At 46.0% G+C, this 19,218-nt stretch overlaps 1 protein-coding gene across 1 annotated transcript in view; it reads left to right on the forward strand.

Moving 5' to 3' along the window:
* The window catches only part of RNF213 (ring finger protein 213), a 244,566-nt gene that overhangs the window by 32,718 nt on the left and 192,630 nt on the right, over positions 1–19,218 (forward strand). Inside the window, exons 6-8 of the mRNA XM_077266309.1 lie at positions 2,961–3,119; positions 15,951–16,153; positions 18,375–18,643. Coding sequence (XP_077122424.1) covers positions 2,961–3,119; positions 15,951–16,153; positions 18,375–18,643 — 631 coding nt within the window. The remainder of the gene's footprint in view (positions 1–2,960; positions 3,120–15,950; positions 16,154–18,374; positions 18,644–19,218) is intronic.

A 19,218-nucleotide genomic window follows, 5' to 3' on the forward strand; every position in this document is an offset into this window, starting at 1 on the left:
AGCTCCTTCCTTATCCAGGGAAGATCCTTTCTCCCAGTTTAGTGACTACCGATGCCAGTCCTCTCCTCCTGATCATTGTTCTGGGGATCCGAACGGTACAGCTAGTTCTACAGCAGGTCCACTGCCTTCTGGCGGGTCACCCCATCCGATTCAATAGGACAATCCCACGTCTGTGCCGTACGTCAATCATCTAGCAGGTACCCACAGTCAGGCGTCATGGCCGAGGTACCTCACATTCTCTGTTGGGCAACGATCTATCATCTGGTGATCTTGGCACTACACATCTCAGATGTAGAACTCTGGGCGGCGGACGCCGTCAGGGTCCCGCATCATGTGAGTGGGAACTTCACCCGGAAGTCTTCCATCAGATCCGTCTTCTCTGGAGCACTCCAGAGGTAGGTCGGATGGCATCCAGACTGAACGCCAATGTACTCTAAGTTTATGGTTTGGCCCCAGGAAGCAGGAAGGGCCCCAGTGATCCTAGGAGATCTGCACTGACCATGTCAGGTTTTTTCTCGTTTGCTGAACTAGTATTTTTCCATCTTAGTGCAACAAAACTGCAAATATGGACTTCCTCGCTGGGAGACTTCACATGTGGTTCTTCCCTATCGCATACCATTAGATCTTTGGGACATTAATGATCCTGGGAGTCTTACAGTAGACTCCTTTTGATCCGGACAGACTTTACTATCAGGGAACTTCGCCCTTTTTTCTCTGCGATCTCCTCATCCTGACGAGTCTTCGGAGCTAGCCTCTCTGTTCTTTCAGACCTTTTTCCCTTATTACCATCAAGGCAAGGTTGTCTACAGGCAATCCCCATCCCTTGTTACCAAGGTGGTATTGTATTCCCACAGTTATGAGGGCATCGTTCTTCCCTCATCTCTCTCGTCACCAGTCCACATAACGGAATGGGTTCCCCATATTCTGGATGTGGTGAGTGCTCTGAGTAGGTACGTCTCGAGGACGGCGTACTTCCGGAGGTTGGACACTTTATTTGGGCTACCTCACTGTAAGAGGACTGCTTCCTGACGGTTACAGGAAGGGTTTAGCCGTTCCATCGGCCATGTTAGCTTGGTGGATTTGTTACACCATCCAGGATTCCTTCCGTGTTAGATGTCAGCCTATCTCCCTGTTTATCGAGGTTTCTTGGATTCTAGGCACCAGGCGTCAGCACAGCACACCTGCAAGCTTGCAGGTTCATCCAGTCCGCATGCATTCTTGAAGCACTATAATTCCCAGACTTCCATAGATGTGAGTCTGGGCAGGCGGACTCTGCAGGCCGCGGTGTCGCACTTGTAAGTAGCGGTTACACAGGGCCTGATCTGATGTTGTCCCCACCCAGGGACTGCTTTGGGACGTCCCATGGTCTGTGTCCCCCAATGAGGCATAGGAGAAATAGGGATTTTGTGTACTCACCGTAAAATCCTCTTCTCCGAGCCAATCATTGGGGGACACAGCTCCCACACTATTATTAGCTTGTGCTTGTTTTATAATTTGACATGCTATACTCTCATATATATAATGTGACATGCTATATGCTCATATGTTATTGATCTACTGCTTTTGCACCAAAATGGTTAGCTGAGAGCCAGCAGGAGGGTGTATACTGCAGAGGAGGAGCTAATTTTCTTTGTATCACTTAGTGTCAGCCTCCTAGTGGCAACAGCATGCACCCATGGTCTGTGTCCCCCAATGATTGGCTCGGAGAAAAGGATTTTACGGTGAGTACACAAAAATCCCTATTTTTTTCCTATTGGTTCATTTTGATCACTGTGATAGACCCTATCACAGTGATCAAAATAAAAAAAAATAGTAAATCAGACGCCCTTTTATCACCCCCTTAGTTTGCTAAAAATAATAAAATTTAAAAAAATGTATTTATTTCCATTTTTCCATTAGGGTTATACTTGGGCTAAAGTGAGTTGAGCTAAAGTTTATGGTTGGGCTAAAGTGAGTTGGGCTAAAGTTAGGTCTAGGGTTAGGGTTGGGATTACGGTTAGGGTTGGGATTAGGGTTAGTGGTGTGTTGGGGTTATGGTTAGGGTTGGTAATAAGGTTAGGGGTGTGTTGGGGTTAATAAACCTGAAAGGTTAATAAACTTCTTGAATGTGGTTTTGAGTACCTTGAGGGGTGCAGTTTTTAGAATGGTGTCACTTTTGGGTATCTTCTATCATATAGACCCCTCAAGGTGACTTCAAATGTTATGTGGTCCCTAAAAAATTGGTTTTGTAAATTTTGTTGGTAAAATGTAAAATCGCTGGTCAACTTTTAACCCTTAACTTCCTAACACAAAAAAATGGTTCCAAAATTGTGTTGATGTAAAGTAGACATGTGGGTAATGTTGCTTATTAACTATTTTGTGTGACATATCTCTGATTTAAGGGCATGAAAATTCAAAGTTTGAAAATTGTGAAATTTTCACAATTTTCACCAAATTTTCGTTTTTTGTTTTTTTTTTGTTGTTAGTTGTACAAATAATCGCAAGTCATATGTCACGAAAAAACAGTGTCAGAATCACCGGGATCCATTGAAGCGTTCCAGAGTTAATACCTCATAAAGTGACAATGGTCAGAATTGTAAAAATTGGCCTGTCATTAACGTGCAAACCACCTTCGGGGGTAAAGGGGTTAATATATTTGGAACAAACTTCTAAAAACAGGCAAGAAATCATAATCCATAGATTCATATTTTTATCACTCCTCTTAAGAAATTTGCACATTTAAAACTTGCTAGCAGGCATTAGACCTAAACTTTGTGGTCAATTGTACTAGCAAGATGAGAGCTAGCACAGACATAGATATGAGTATCCACCAAACAGAATGTGAAAGTGATAATTACATTTTCTACTTTTTTTTTTTTTTTTTTCTTTTACATGAGATCATGTATAGAGTTATAAACCAGTTACTTTAAAACCATTGAGTATATTTCCCATTTGGTTAACATTCATTCATTTCTTTACAGGGAACGGGATTTTGAAAATCAGATCATAATTTACTTTCATGTTGTTGTGTCAAAGGATTTTGATCTCAAAGTGAATGAAGATAAAGTGATAGTTAGAGGTGAAAATATGAAAGGATTTCAGGATTGGAAAAGTGTCATTTGTGACATGTATTATACAAAGTAAGTTACATAGCTACATTTCTCTGTTATGTGGTCACAGTATGAACGTATGCTTACATATTATTCCATACATTTCTAGTTGTGATTTAGTCATATTAAAAAGTTATGTAAAAGGATTTTCTCTCTATGCATGTCATTTGTCCTCAGGGGCTGCTTTGGGAAGTCCCATGGTTTTCTGTGTCCCTCATTGAAGCGTAAGAGAAAACAGGATTTTTGGTTACTCACCATAACATCTGTTTCTCAAAGCCTTCATTGGAGGACACAGGAAACCATGGGTGTGTGCTGCTGCCACTAGGAGGCTGACACTGTGCACACAAAAATTAGCTCCTCTCCAGCAGTCTACACCCCTCTAACAGGCACTAAAGTTAATCAGTTAGGCCGGGTTCAGATTTGCGTTTGGGGGCTTTGCAGGGGGACTGCGTACATCCTCCGTTAAGCCCCGCCTACTTCCACATACTTCTGCATACGTCCTTCGTACCTATCTTTAACATTGGGTACGCAGAACATGCGGATGTATGCGGATGCGTCGTTTTGACGGGCCTGCCGTCCGCCCAAAACGCAACTTGTTGCTTTTTCGTGCGGTCGGTGGGCACGTCAAAATGACGCACCGCATGTTCTGCGTACCGAATATTAAATATAGGTACGCATGACTTACGCGGAAGTAGGTGGGGCTTAATGGAGGACGCACGCAGCCCTCCGCAAAGCCCCCGAATGCTAATGTGAACTTAGCCTTTAGTGAGAAAGTACTAGAAGAAGCCACGTGTAAAAAATATATAATTAAAAACACAAAACCAAACTGTAACAAGGTTAACACAGCTGTCAAACATGGGAGGTTTACTGTCCCCCCAATGAAGGCTCCGAGGCTGGGGAGGGAAACAGCACAAATTCCATTCAGGCAGGGGAACATATGCAAACTAGGGGACAGGTCACTGAGGGAGCAGTGACCTGTCAGCAGTCTGCATTATGAATACCTAACCAGAGCACCACATACATGGACCCCGCCTTAGGACACGAGCATATCATTAGCACAAAACTGAAAGTAAAGATTAAGAAACAGTCACAAGATGGATTTTATCAACCAAGGTATCATTTTATTCAGTATAACAGCGCTGACCTGACACTGTGTGTAGGTTACTATGCACAACCCTGCTGACGGGTTCCTATTAACCCCAGGGGGAGGCGCCCTGTTCTTAACTCAGAACACCTCCCAAGACTGCCTTCCGAATTCATCAGGCAATAATAACCATAGAAGACGAAGAGAGAATCCGTCCTGCGGAAAGGTGCCATCATAGCAAGTGCCCTAACTAAGTCCAACCTGTTCAGTGAACGCTCCAGAGGGTGAGCCGGAGATGGACAAATGGAGGGGAGGATAATTCTCTCATTGAGATGAAAGGCGGTGACTACCTTGGGAAGAAAGGAAGGCACTGGCCACAAACCACCTTGTCTTAGTGGAGAACAAGGAAAGTGAGTGACAAGAATGAGCCGCCAGATCCGAAATGCTCCTGATGGAAGTGATGGCCACAAGAAAGACCACCTTTCGAGGGACTTCTCGAAGCAGTTTGAAGGGGGAACTCCTGAGTTCCTCCAGAACTAAGTTGAAATCCTAGGAGTCCACTGGTGTTTGGTACGGAGGGGCTGTGAGCCACTCCCTGAAGAAAAGTTCTGACCTGAGAAGCTAGTCTCTTTCGGAAAACAATCAATAGCGCAGATACTTAGTCCTTCAGAGAACTGAGGGCTAGACCTGCGTCAAGCCCTGCTTGAAAAAAAGCCAGAATACAAGGGAGAAAGAAAACCATAGTGTGACTAGCTTTATACCAACAGAAGAAGGCTTTCCAAGTCAGATAGCAGACTTGCGACGAAGCCGGCTTCCGGGCCTGGACCATTCTCTGAATCACAGGCACTGAGAATCCGGACGCTCTTAGAACCGCGGTCTCAACAGCCACTCCATCAAATCGAGTGACCGAGACTTCTGGTAGAAGAGGGGATCCTGTAAAAGCAGATCTGGTTGTCCCTGAGCCTCCAAGGGACGTTTGCGAGCAGATTGACGACCTCTGGGCCAATTTGGTGCTATTAGGATGACCGATGCCCATACTGCCTTGATCTTCAACAATCTGGGAAGTAGGGGAAGAGGAGGGAACAGATAGGGATGAGCAAACTGTGACCAGAGGGTCGTGGGACCTGTAGACGAACTGTGTGACCTTTCTGTTCAACCGGGACACCGTGAGATCCACGTCCAGAGTGCCCCACTGTAGGCACATCTAATGGAAGTCGTCCTGATGCAGGGACCATTCTCCCACCTCGAGACCCTCGCGACTGATAAATTTGGCTGCCCAATTGTTTATGCTGGGAATATGCACTTCACGTATTGCCAGAACTTTTTTCTCTGCCCAGAGAGAGACTTCGGTCAAGTCCAAAGGGCTCTGGATTCCTCCCTGGTGGTTGACATATGCCACTGCTTTGGAGTTGTCTGTTTGAACTTGGACTGGAAGGCCCTTGAGGAGATTCTGCCAGTGGAGAAGGTACAGAAGGATTGCTCTGATCTCAAGTATGTAGAGTGTGAATGAAGTCTCTTCTGGGGACCACCTGCCTTGGACCATGAAGTTGTGGAAAAAAGGCTTTCCTCAGCTAGGGAAAGGGATGGATCCTTGACGAGAATATCGTCGAGGTAAGTTATGACAACTAGACCTCTGATCCGTAGGATGGCCATCATCACTGCCATTATCTTTGTGAAGACCCTGAGAACGGTTTAGAGACCGAAAGGCAGATCGACTTACTAAAAGTGGTCCTGCTGTACCACAAAATGCAGAAATCTCTGATGCCCTGGAAAAATTAAAACATGGAGATTTGCGTCTTGGATATCCACCGAGCACAGGAACCCCTGTGGTTACATGGACGCTATTACTGAGCGCAGGGATTCCATCCTGAAGTGACATTGATGAACCCTTTTGTTCAGTAATTTGGGATCCAGGATGAGCCGAACCAACCCATCATTCTTTGGAATCACAAAAAGGTTTGAATAGAAACCTGTAAAATGTTCCTGCGGTGGAACAGGGACGATGGCGCTTGATCTGAGAACAGAGGTGATGGCTGTGAAAAAACACGGAACAGAGAGAGTTCTCTCGGGGTGGGATTTGAAGAACTGATTTTGGGATGAATTCTACCTGTATCCTGAAGATTTGACCTCTCTGACCCAGGTGTCTATGATAGAGATGAGCCAAGCCAAGGAGACGACCGCCCACCCTTGGAGTGTGGAGTAACTTCATGTGAAGGAGAACCAGCCAGGTCTGCTCCTGGAAGATCTGCCCTTCACATTTTTGGGGACACTAGGAGTGTGTTGGTTTAATGGAAGCCCTTTTTCTTTCCTGTCGTGCTTGCGGCGCCTCCTGGCGGGAGAAAGCTTCCGCAGATGTGAAGTACTGAAAAAGCTAAACCTACGCTTTTATGGGAGGACGTTGAGGTTTGGTCTGAGGAAGCAGAGAACTTTTCTCTCCGGTAGCATCCTTTATAATCTGATCCAGCCTGGTACCAAACAGTCGTGATTCCTGGAAGGGCAAATTGGTGAGAGATTTCTTAGAAGACAAATCTGCCTGCCACGCCTTTAGCCAGATGTTTTTGTGGATTGCCACTATAATACTGGATGCCTGAGTGTCACATGAGGCAGTGTCGAGGCAGGCAGATACTACATACTTTCCCGCATGAGAGATCTAGTCCGCTAGATCAGCTAACTCGGCTGGAGGATCTCCAGCGAGGATGCCTTGCCTGAGTTGCTTAGCCCATGCAGATATAGACTTTGACACACACATGTTGTGGCAAAGGCAGGGTATAATGTGGAGCCTACTGCTTCAAAGGCTGACTTTGCAAATGACTCAGAGTCTGTGATTGATGTCCTGGAGGGATTCCTCATCAGTAAGGGGAAGGACTGTGTTGATGGATAATCTGGAAACTGTTGTGTCCACCGTAGGAGAAACGGGCCAGTTTTGCTCTAGATCGGAGGAGAAAGGCATGCAAGATACTGAATCGTTTCCCTCTCTGGAAACATCTGGTAGGGTGTTCCCGTTGTCTGAAGAGGACCTCCTGAAATTCCTTATCCGGAGCGAATACCCTATGAGTTGGTCTAGATCGTCTGATGGACACTGCCTGTTCTGCGGGTACCGTAGAGGTATTAATGATATTGAAAGTCTGGTTGATAGCCACCATAAGACTTTGGACCATGTCTCTCATGTTGGAGGCTTGATTAGAGGCCAGATCCAAACCATACTCGGAAACCATATCCGAATCCTGATCTGCTGGCGAGTCTGGAGAGGACGAGCAGGAGGAAGCTGCCTACCGAGAGGGACCGAGTGGGGACTGGGAACAAGAAGAGGACCTAGAGTGACTCTCCTGCCTAGTGCTCTTACAGCCATTGTTGGTACACTTAGACAGTGTATTATGAGATACGATAGCAGCTGCCGAGGATGTAATAGGCAACAGATACCAGGGACTGACACACTTTGGTAAGATTCGCTTTGGATTGCGACGTGGAAGTCGCGTACACTAGGATAGGTGGGACAGTCTCTCCTGAAGCGATGGAGGACTCCTGGGTAGTAAAAACAAGGGGATTAATGCAGTCCTGACAGATGGAAGAAGACCAACCCGAAGGTAGTCTTTATTTACAAGAGGAGCAAACAAAATGTTTAAGTGTAGTAGTGTAGTAGAGGCCAGAGAGCACTCTCCTTTAGGATTAGACATGACAGGAGTTAGGCAGACTCGCTAATAAATGCCAGAGGTTAGGGGACAGCAAGGACATCTGTTGGGGAGATTCTCAGTCTGCAGGGCAGAGCTTACTCACAGGAGATGCGGTCCTGAAGTCTGCACCCAGTGATCGCGGAGAAGAGGACTCAGGAGGGCTGTTTGGAGATTCTCCTGGTCTGGAGAGGATCTTGTCTTGCAGTAGTTTCCGGATGTCAGAAAATGGCGACTGCGGAACGGAAGAGGTGGGACTTACAGTTAAGTCCATATATATTTGGACAGAGACAACATTTTTCTGGTTATTTTTTTATAGACATTACCACAATGAATTTTAAACAAAACAATTCAGATGCAGTTGAAGTTCAGACTTTCAGCTTTCATTTGAGGGTATCCACATTAAAATTGGAAAAGTAATTGGACAATTGACTCCAAGGCTATTTCATGGACAGGTGTGGGCAATCCCTTCATTATGTCATTCTCAATTAAGCAGATAAAAGGCCTGGAGTTGATTTGAGGTGTGGTGCTTGCATTTGGAACGTTTTGCTGTGAAGTAAACATGCAGTCAAAGGAGCTCTCCATGCAGGTGAAACAAGCCATCCTTAAGCTGCGAAAACAGAAAAAACCCATCTGAAAAATTGCTACAATATTAGGAGTGGCAAAATCTACAGTTTGGTACATCCTGAGAAAGCAAGAAAGCACTGGTGAACTCATCAATGCAAAAAGACCTGGGCGCCCACGGAAGACAACAGTAGTGGATGATCGCAGAATAATCTCCATGTTGAAGAGAAACCCCTTCACAACAGCCAACCAAGTGACCAACACTCTCCAGGAGGTAGGCGTATCAATATCCAAATCTACCTGTGATGCAGTGACCCCTGTAACAGGTAGGGGGCGCTGCATGGTCTCCCCGGTATGTGCACGGAGTTGTATTGAGGCCGTGAGAATAGACCTGCAGTGATGTCAGGATCACGTGGCCAGCCATGTGATCCATTACTGTGGGTGTGGTTACTGGTACATAACGTGACCAGGGTGTGGGTCACATGTTCCTGTGTGGTTCCAGTGAGTGGACCTGAGTGGTGAAGGTCCTGAGGGTTCCTGTGTGGTTCCTGTGGGCCTGTGTGTGGGCTGTGTGTGCTCCTGTGTTGGAAGCAGGGCCGGCGTCAACACCCGGCCTACCAGGGCAAGTGCCGGGGCCCTGACTAGACAGGGGGGCCCACTCACACAGTCATAGAGCCATCTGGCTGCTTTAACCCTTTCTACCCTTTCAATTTGCGCTGGCACAAGCATCTTCTCACTGTCAGTGCAGGGCCAGGCACACATAGGGGTTAATTAAGGACACAGCCAGCGTGACATTGTGGGCGGAGAGTTATCCTGCTCTGAATCTCCTGGCTGTGTGCACTCCTGAACTTATCGGAGGAGATGGAGCTCCTACCAGCACCTGAGTGAGTGCAATGCTATATCGTTGTATGTTCTGACAGTCTGGGACTGGGTGACCTGGGGCGGCCATGGGCTGGGCGGCTGCAGCTGATATATATATATACTACAGCAGCCGCCCAGCCCAGGCCCCCAGCACAGCCTGTATAGATACAGTGTATATAATATATATACAGGACAGGTGCTGGGGGCCTGGGCTGGGTGGCTGTTGAAGTATATACACTGCACAGTACCTCTCCCCTGTATATATACACCGCACAGTACCTCTCCTCCTGTGTATATACACTGTACAGTACCACTCCTCCTGTATATATATACACTGCACAGTACCACTCCTCCTGTATATATACACTGCACAGTACCTCTCCCCTGTATATATACACCGCACAGTACCTCTCCTCCTGTGTATATACACTGTACAGTACCTCTCCTCCTGTATATATACGCTGCACAGTACCTCTCCGATATATATATACACTGCACAGTACCTCTCCCCTGTATATATATGCAGCGCCCCAGAGTCCTGGTCGTTGCAGTACTGTGGCCCCGCCACTATGGGGAGCTATGGTGCGTCTGATGGCACTGAAGGAGTTCATCTGATCAGGTATCACAGACACCAATACATTTCACAGCTGGGCCTCCGTGGGGAGCTAAGGGTGCTATTCATTAGGCCACTCCCCACCATAGTGGGTAAACTGGGGGTCAGGCAGGAAGTTAGATCAGAAAGCTGACTGGGTTGGAACCAGGCAACACCTTGTGGCAGAGGGTGTTGTGGGGGAAGATACAGTAGGGTCTCTGTCAGGGGTGGGATCCTGACAGAGGCCTGGCAACTTGAACGAACGTAACGGGACCGTGCCTGCTCCGGGTAGCGGCGGTGCCCAAGGAAGGATTAGAAGCGAGATAGATTGTGCTGAGTGAGAAACGAGATCACGCAAAAGGAGAAACACCAGTAGGAGTCGTGCTGTAAGACCGAAGCAACATCCTACTGAGGCGCACTACCGGTGGCCGGAACGCCGAGGGAGTATCATAACATTCAGCTTCAAGCAATACTCCAAACAGCGGCAGGACAGTCAGTCTAAGGCGGGCTGTCTAACTTAAATCACCTATGCAGTCTTGGGGGGCAACCTGTGGAGAGGGGCGACTCTAGGGTCCCGGAAGAGCTCCGAGCCTACCCGTCAAACGGGTGCCGTCCCAACCAGAACATCAGGGAGGGACGGAGGATTAGCAGAACATCATCTAATCGAGTTGTGGGGGACTTTCCGTAAGCACAGCAGGGAAGGACCACAACACATAGCGCTAGAAGGAAGGCACCGATTTCCACCTGTGAAGAGAACTCTGGAGGTGCCATTGGACCGGCCGGACTTGCGCAGCCTGGTGAACCGTGTTCCGGACTGAGGACCCAGAGATCTTCAGTAAAGAGGTAAAGAGACTGCAACCTGGTGTCCTCGTTATTTATTGCACCGCACCACTACAGCATCACTAATATCATTCATCCATCATATCCTTCACTACGCGCCCCACGGCAGGGTCACGGACCGGGGCCTAGCCACCGTGACAACCCCAGAGCAGAGACTCATAGGCCCGGTACCGGGTACCCCTCGGCCCTGCGGCGGTGGGGGCGCTACATATACACTGTACAGTACCTCTCCTCCTGTATATATACACTGCACAGTACCTCTCCTGTCCTGTATATATACACTGCACAGTACCACTCCTCCTGTATATATATACACTGCACAGTACCACTCCTCCTGTATATATATATACACTGCACAGTACCACTCCTCCTGTATATATGCACTGCACAGTACCTCTCCTGTCCCGTATATATACACCACACAGTACCACTCCTCCTGTATATATACACTGCACAGTACCACTCCTCCTGTGTATATATACACTGCATAGTACCACTCCTCCTGTATATATACACTGCACAGTACCACTCCTCCTGTCCTGTATATATACACAGCACAGTACATCTCCCCTGTATATATACACACTGCACAGTACCTCTCCCCTGTATATATATACCGCACAGTACCACTCCTGTATATATACACCGCACAGTACATCTCCCCTGTATATATACACACTGCACAGTACCTCTCCCCTGTATATATATACCGCACAGTACCACTCCTGTATATATACACTGCACAGTACCTCTCCCCTCTATATATACACTGTACAGTACCGCTCCTCCTGTATATATACACTGCACAGTACCGCTCCTCCTGCCCTGTATATATACACTGCAGAATTTACAATAGCTATCACTCATGTAAGAAGTGAAATCTGGCATTGTACTCTACCTATATTTATCTGCTGTATCTGGGCATCATGAATCGTGGTATGTGTTAAAGGGGCCCACTGAGACTCTTTCGCCCGGGGCCCTCAAAAACCTGGAGCCGGCCCTGGTTGGAAGACCTGCGAGGAGGCTTCCTGGAGAGCACATGCTGGCGTGGGAGGTCCTGGGAGGAGGACCGGATCCCTGAGCAGGACACAGTGGAACCTGGGGAAGCTACCGGCCTTCGGTGGCTCTGGACTGACTGATGTGTGCCGGCCAGGCAAGTTGGTGAACCCCGTTAGGCAGTTTCCCCAGGAGAGAGGACTGACAAGGAGTCAGCAGATGGAGCAGGAGCTCCCGTCAGGTACTATACAGACTGTTAGTGCTTGTGATGTTCTATGAACTGTGTGGTCTCCCACGGCAACTGAACGGAGTGAGGTTCGGCGTGTGTAGAGACCGCGACCCGGAGTCACATGTGCTGTATGTGACTTGGGACATTTGAGAAGTGTATGGCGTACGGACGCCCATGTTAACTGGGCGAAGTGAGAGGCCCAGAAGGTTTAGTGTCCGTGAGTCAAAGCCATAATTGGAGTGTTTAAAGCTGCAAGTTAATGTCACCAGTTGGTGCCTGTTGTGTTTCATGAGATGTACACAAGGAACTGTGCGTAACCCGGTTTATGATCCTACAATAAACCGTATGGACTGTTTTGTTTTTATAAACCCGTGCCCGTGTGCTGAATATCGCGGCCAAGCTAGTGTCCCCCAACACACTCAGTAGGAATAGTCTTACACTACCATAAAGAGAAGACTGCATGAAAGTAAATACAGAGGGTTCACTGCATGGTGCAAGCCACTCATAAGCATCAAGAATAAAAAGGCTAGACTGGACTTTGCTAAAAAACATCTAAAAAAGCCAGCACAGTTCTGGAAGAACATTCTATGGACAGATGAAACCAAGATCAACCTCTACCAGAATGATGGAAAGAGAAAAGTATGGTGAAGGCTTGGTACAGCTCATGATCCAAAGCATACCACATCATCTGTAAAACACGGCGGAGGCAGTGTGATGGTGTGGGCATGCATGGCTGCCAGTGGCACTGGGTCACTAGTATTTATTGATGATGTGACACAGGACAGAAGCAGCCGAATGAATTCTGAGGTTTTCGGAGCCATACTGTGTGCTCAGATCCAGCCAAATGCAGCCCAACTGATTGGTTGTCGTTTCATACTACAGATGGACAATGACCCAAAACATAAAGCCAAAGCAACCCAGGAGTTTATTAAAGCAAAGAAGTGGAATATTCTTGAATGGCCAAGTCAGTCACCTGATCTCAACCCAATTGAGCGTGCCCTTCACTTGTTAAAAACTTGTTAAACTTCAGACAGAAAGGCCACAAACAAACAGCAACTGAAAACCACCGCAGTGAAGGCCTGGCAGAGCGTCAAAAAGGAGGAAACACAGCGTCTGGTGATGTCCATGAGTTCAAGACTTCAGGCAGTCATTGCCAACAAAGGGTTTTCAACCAAGTACTAGAAATGAACATTTTATTTAAAATTATTGAATCTGTCCAATTACTTTTGGTCCCTTTTTAAAAACAGGGTGGCACATGGTAAGGAGCTGAAACTCCTAAACCCTTCATCCAATTTTAATGTGGATTCCCTCAAATGAAAGCTGAAAGTCTGAACTTCAACTGCATCTGAATTGTTTTGTTTAAAATTAATTGTGGTAATGTCTATAACCAAAATTAGAAAAATGTTGTCTCTGTCCAAATATATATGGACGTAACTGTATGTAAGGAAAAAGGCACGCAGAACTCGCGCAACTAGAAGAGGAACAGGGGGTGTGTCCGTGCTGGGCGGGAGAAAAAACATGCGCGATGACTCCGTAAAGGGGCAAAGTTAAGTGGCGCTGCTAGGCCGCAAAGAAACAAGGGTCTAAATTAACAAGCGAGGCCGTCTAAGGTGGCAGGCATAGAAAAAAATGCAGGAAACACTTTGTGACCATCAGACGTCCGAACCTCAGCGGATTGTGAGACATCTGTTGCTCCTGAGACTGTTAAGCTCTGATGGGCGAGCGGGTAGGAGTGGGGGGGGGGGGGGGGGCAGGCCAGTTCACGCCGTTACTCACAGTCTCTACTTGGGAGAACAGTGTGACTGTTCTCACTCCTTCCCTCCAGAGGTAGAGGAGAAAAGATTCTGTAAAAAATTACTGGACAATGAAGAAAACTGAGGTAGATATGGGTCTAGTGAGAGACCTGTGTCCACCTCCTACTGACACTAAACTGATTAACCCCTTAATGACAGCCAATACGTCTTTTAACTGACCTGAGATATGAGAGAATAGCGTCCCCATACAGGAGACAATCCAGCAGCTGTTGGCTGTACACTATAGCTGACAACTTGGTGCAGCAGCCACGATCAGTGTTTGCACCGTCCAAATCTGTTTAAAGGGAACCTGTCACCACGTTTTTGGAAGATGGGATAAAAATAGCGTTAAATAGGGGCAGAGGTGGGCGTTACATTAGTGTGTTTGTTATGCGTTTATTACCCACCTAAGTTGCCGAAATACCTTTGCAAAGTCTCCGTTTTCGCCTGTCAATCAGGCTGGTCTGGTCAGATGGGCGTTGTCTTCCCCCAGATTTTGCGTAGTTTTCCGTTGGTGGCGTAGTGGTGTGCGCATGCCCAAGGTCCCGAATCCTCTGCCAGGGGATTTCAAAGAGCGCGGTGTCCGTTATTGCATTGGTGATCGGTGGGCGCGGCCATCTTCCTTTGGCCGCGCGTGCGCAGAAGCGGCGCTCTGCTGGCCGCGGCATCAGGAAAATTGCCGCGGGATGCCGCGCGTGCGCAGATGGATATCGCGGCGGCCATTTTCCTGAAGCCGCGGCCAGCAGAGCGCCGCGGCAAGCAGAGCGCCGCTTCTGCGCACGCGCGGCCAAAGGAAGATGGCCGCGCCCACCGATCACCAATGCAATAACGGACACCACGCTCTTTGAAATCCCCTGGCAGAGGATTCGGGACCTTGGGCATGCGCACACCACTACGCCACCAACGGAAAACTACGCAAAATCTGGGGGAAGACAACGCCCATCTGACCAGACCAGCCTGATTGACAGGCGAAAACGGAGACTTTGCAAAGGTATTTCGGCAACTTAGGTGGGTAATAAACTCATAACAAACACACTAATGTAACGCCCACCTCTGCCCCTATTTAACGCTATTTTTATCCCATCTTCCAAAAACGTGGTGACAGGTTCCCTTTAATCCCTTAGATGCTGCTGTCAAAAGTGACTGCATCCTATAAATGGTTAACAGAGTGTGGGGGCTTCCTCTTTATCCCAATTAGCACCATGAGATCATAATTTTGTGATCTTAATGTTTGCCATGGCAATTCATGACCAAATAGCGGCCTTAGAGTCTGACGGCTGTAGTAATCTGTTCAGAAGTTAGAGATATTTAGGTGGTAAAAATACACATTTTCGTTTGTCATACCACTTTGCATTAATTCCTGCAAAGCACCTGAAGGGTTAATAAACTACCTGACTGCAGTTTTCAATATGTCAGGGGATGCTGTTTTTAAAATGGTTTAACTTTTGGGGGTTTCCCAATATATGGGACCCCTAAGGGCACTTCAAACCTGGATAGGTCCCTAAAAAAATAAATTTTGTAAATTTCTTTGAAAAATGAAAAATTACTGCTACATTTTTAAACCTCCTAAAATCCTAACAAAATAAAATAACATTTTACAGATGGTGCTGATGTAAAGCCGACATGAGGGAAATGTTATTTATTAATGTTTTTCTATGGTATGACTATCTGGATTAAAGAGATAATCATTCAAAGTTTTAAAATTGCTAATTTTTTAAAATTTTTCTCAAATTTCTGATATTTTTTATAAATAAACAAAACATATTGACCTACATTTATCATTATCGTAAAGTATAATGTGTTAAGAAAAAACATTCTCAAAATCACTGGGATTTGTTGAAGCATTCCAGAGTTATTACCACATAAAGTGACACTGGTCAGATTTAAAAAATGTGGCTCCGTCACTAAGGGGTTAACTTGGTGCCTGTTGATGGGGTGTACACTGCCGGGGAGGAGCTAATTTTTTGCACATAATGTCAGCCTCCTAGTGGCATCATACACACATGGTTTCCTGTATCCACCAATGAAGTGAGAGAGAAATGAAAATTGACCTTGGTGGGGGGGTGGTTAATGGTTTTTGAAACATGACCCAATAACGTGGTCACAGTACAAGGCTTTATGTATGAAATCAGCCAAGAATTGCTAAAAATAAATATTCTTTTAATTAAAAAAAACAAACCTAGATTTCTTAATTTTCTTCTTTATTCATCTATGTATTTCGTTTTTATTTGCAGAGAGATAAAGGACTTTGGATTTTTGTATGAAGGACACACTCATGTTTCCAGGGACAATCTGGGCAAAAGGATTCCATACAAGTATGTTATTATTCACAGTAAACGAAAGCCGGAATATGAGTACATTTACTCTGAAAATGAAGACAGCTCAGTAATCATCAACCGTTGTCTTTTTATTCCACCAAACTGTGTCTTTAAAGGAGGTGAGTTTCTGCATATACCACGTTATAATATATTTTCTAAATTTTATATACATAATGATTAACTAATATACAGTATAAATGAAAACTCCCACAACTTTGTCATATCCTTACTATTGGCAGGATAATAATACCGTATATACTCGAGTATAAGCCGAGATTTTCAGCCCAAATTTTTGGGCTGAAGGTGCCCCTCTCGGCTTATACTCGAGTCACGGTCGGCGGTGGGGTCGAGAGAGGATTGTCGCATACTCACCTAGTCCCGGGGCTCCTGGCGCTCCCCCTGCCTGTCACACCGTCTTCGGGTGCCGCAGCTCTTCCCCTGTTCAGCGGTCACGTGGGACCGCTCATTAGAGAAATGAATATGGACTCCACTCCCATAGGGGTGGAGCCGCAAATTCATTTCTCTAATCAGCGGTGCCAGTGACCGCTGACAGAGGAAGAGCTGCGGCACCCGAAGACAGTGTGACAGGCAGGGGGAGCGCCGGGACTAGGTGAGTATTTTATATTCACCTGTCCACGTTCCACCCGCCGGGCGCCGCTCTGTCTTCCCGTCCTCTGGCACTGACTGTTCAGGTCAGAGGCCGCGATGACGTACTAGTGTGCGCGCCGCCCTCTGCCTGATCAGTCAGTGCAGAGAGACGCCGGGACGGGACGCTGAGGAGCTGCAAGCAAGACAGGTGAGTATGTGTTTTTGTTTTTTTTTATTGCAGCAGCAGCGTTATATGTGGCACAGATTTATGTGGAGTATCTATGGGGCAACGGTGCAGAGCATTATATATATGGCACAGATTTATATGGCACATCTATGGGGCAACGGTGCAGGGCACTATACATGGCACAGATTTATATGGCACATCTATGGGGCAACGGTGCAGAGCATTATATATGGCACAGATTTATATGGCACATCTATGGGGCAACGGTGCAGAGCATTATATATGGCACAGATTTATATGGCACATCTATGGGGCAACAATGAACAGTGCAGAGCATATATGGCACTGCTTTATAAGGAGCATCCATGGGGCAATAATGAACAGTGCAGAGCTTATAAGGCTTAGCTTAATAAGGAGCATCTATGGGGCCATAATGAACGGTGCAGAGCATTGTATATGGGGCATCTATGGGGCCATAATGAATGGTGCAGAGCAATGGCACAGCTTTATAAGGAGCATCTATGGGGCCATAATGAATGGTGCAGAGCAATGGCACAGCTTTATAAGGAGCATCTATGGGGCCATAATGAACGGTGCAGAGCATTCTATATGGCACAGCTATATATGGAGCATCTATGGGGCAATAATCAACGGTATGGAGCATTATATATGGCACAGCTTTATATGGAACCTCCTTTGGGGCAATAATGAACGGTATGGAGCATCTATTTTTATTTTTGAAATTCACCGGTAGCTGCTGTATTTTCCACCCTAGGCTTATACTCGAGTCAATAAGTTTTCCCAGTTTTTTTTGTGGCAAAATTAGGGGGGTCGGCTTATACTCGGGTCGGCTTATACTCGAGTATATACGGTAATTTAAATTACCATACATGTCGAATCTGCAAAACCCATATACACTCCCTGACAGAAGTTACGTCGCTTATCCATGTTATGTAAATAAAAGCTTATAATCCATTGATTGTATAAATTCTTTTGAAAGCTGAAACCCTCCGAAATGTGGTTTAGGTTAAGAAAATAAATTGACATCAATGCAGAAATATTGATCAGTTAATGGACACAGAATGGTCAGATTTTGGCAAGACAAAATTTTTGGCGTGTGGTCATATAATGCACCCAATCCTAGTTTACATCCTCACCTGTGCTCAGTAAATGATTGGTTAATTAGTGTGTATAAAAAGAAACCCAGCACCCAGACCTTCACTTGAACTGCAACCTGAGTTCTGACAACATGCCAAAAATCCACCCTGCGACCAAAGCCTGGATTATCAAGAGGCTGAAGACCAGATCCACTGCCCCCATCACACAGCTCTAGGCCATGTGTGCAAGCACTAACCCGAGTTCCCAAACCAATCAAGGCAGAAAGCATTGTGATGGTGCTGGTAGCTTTGGACGGGCCTCTCCCCAGTATTGTTCTCCGATGTCATGTATGAGTTTGTATTGCTAAAAATCTTGTCACCAAAACCTTATTCAGACTGTTACTATTCTCAGGAAGGTAAATTTGACTTCACATGAAATTAATTATTATTTTTATTTTTACTTTTCAGAGTGGCATCAGTATGATGATGTGTGCCTTAAAAAAAACGAGAGTGTGTTAGAAAAATTCAAGTTCTGGAAAGATGAAGACAAATCCGTTCGCAAAGCAAAACTGAAGGCTGGTGAAATCATGCTCAGCAGCATCTACAGTATTCTTGCGACCTGTGATGAGATCAATTTGTCTGGCTTTTTTGATCAACTGAAGCAATTCCTTCACGTGTCTACACAGCCCAATTTGACATCATATCAATGGCGTGATCGTGATTTTGGCAAAGAAAAGGTATTTGTTGTGGAGTTATTCATTAAAATGTACAAAATATTTGAAGGGCAGTGGTAACATTAATTAAGTTCTGTAACTTCTAAAAGACATGATCTATCGTACTGAAATTTTGACTGTACATAGCTTGGTCCATGAGAAACCGATGGTTTAAAGCAGATGTTTAAAATGTTCACAGCCAAACACAGCTACATGTGCCATCCCATATTGTTGAATGCGTACGCAGGACGCCTGGGGTCATAGCCTGAGATTCTCTCTGTATGTTCTCTTGGAGTGCCTGTAACGTTCATGCATTCTGCAGTGATTTACGTGGAGATGCCGGAAGTCGCTGTTTCACATCTTGAATTGTTTCCTCTGACATTTTTGGACATTTTCCATCATGCCTATCCAGTTATGTTCCTGTATATTCCAGCTCAATCAACAGTGACAAAATAACACGGTTTGGAGGGCGGATTTTGATCTTCAAACTTCTTTAGAAAATTACTTTGGCACTTCTACAAGGACTTTGAAATAAGTTTTCGCAATGAAAACCTGCTCCTCCAAACTGTATCTGTACATTGTTTTTACGTGAAGAAGGA

This window comes from Ranitomeya variabilis, chromosome 5 (assembly GCF_051348905.1).
Source record: "Ranitomeya variabilis isolate aRanVar5 chromosome 5, aRanVar5.hap1, whole genome shotgun sequence".
NCBI lineage: Eukaryota > Metazoa > Chordata > Amphibia > Anura > Dendrobatidae > Ranitomeya > Ranitomeya variabilis.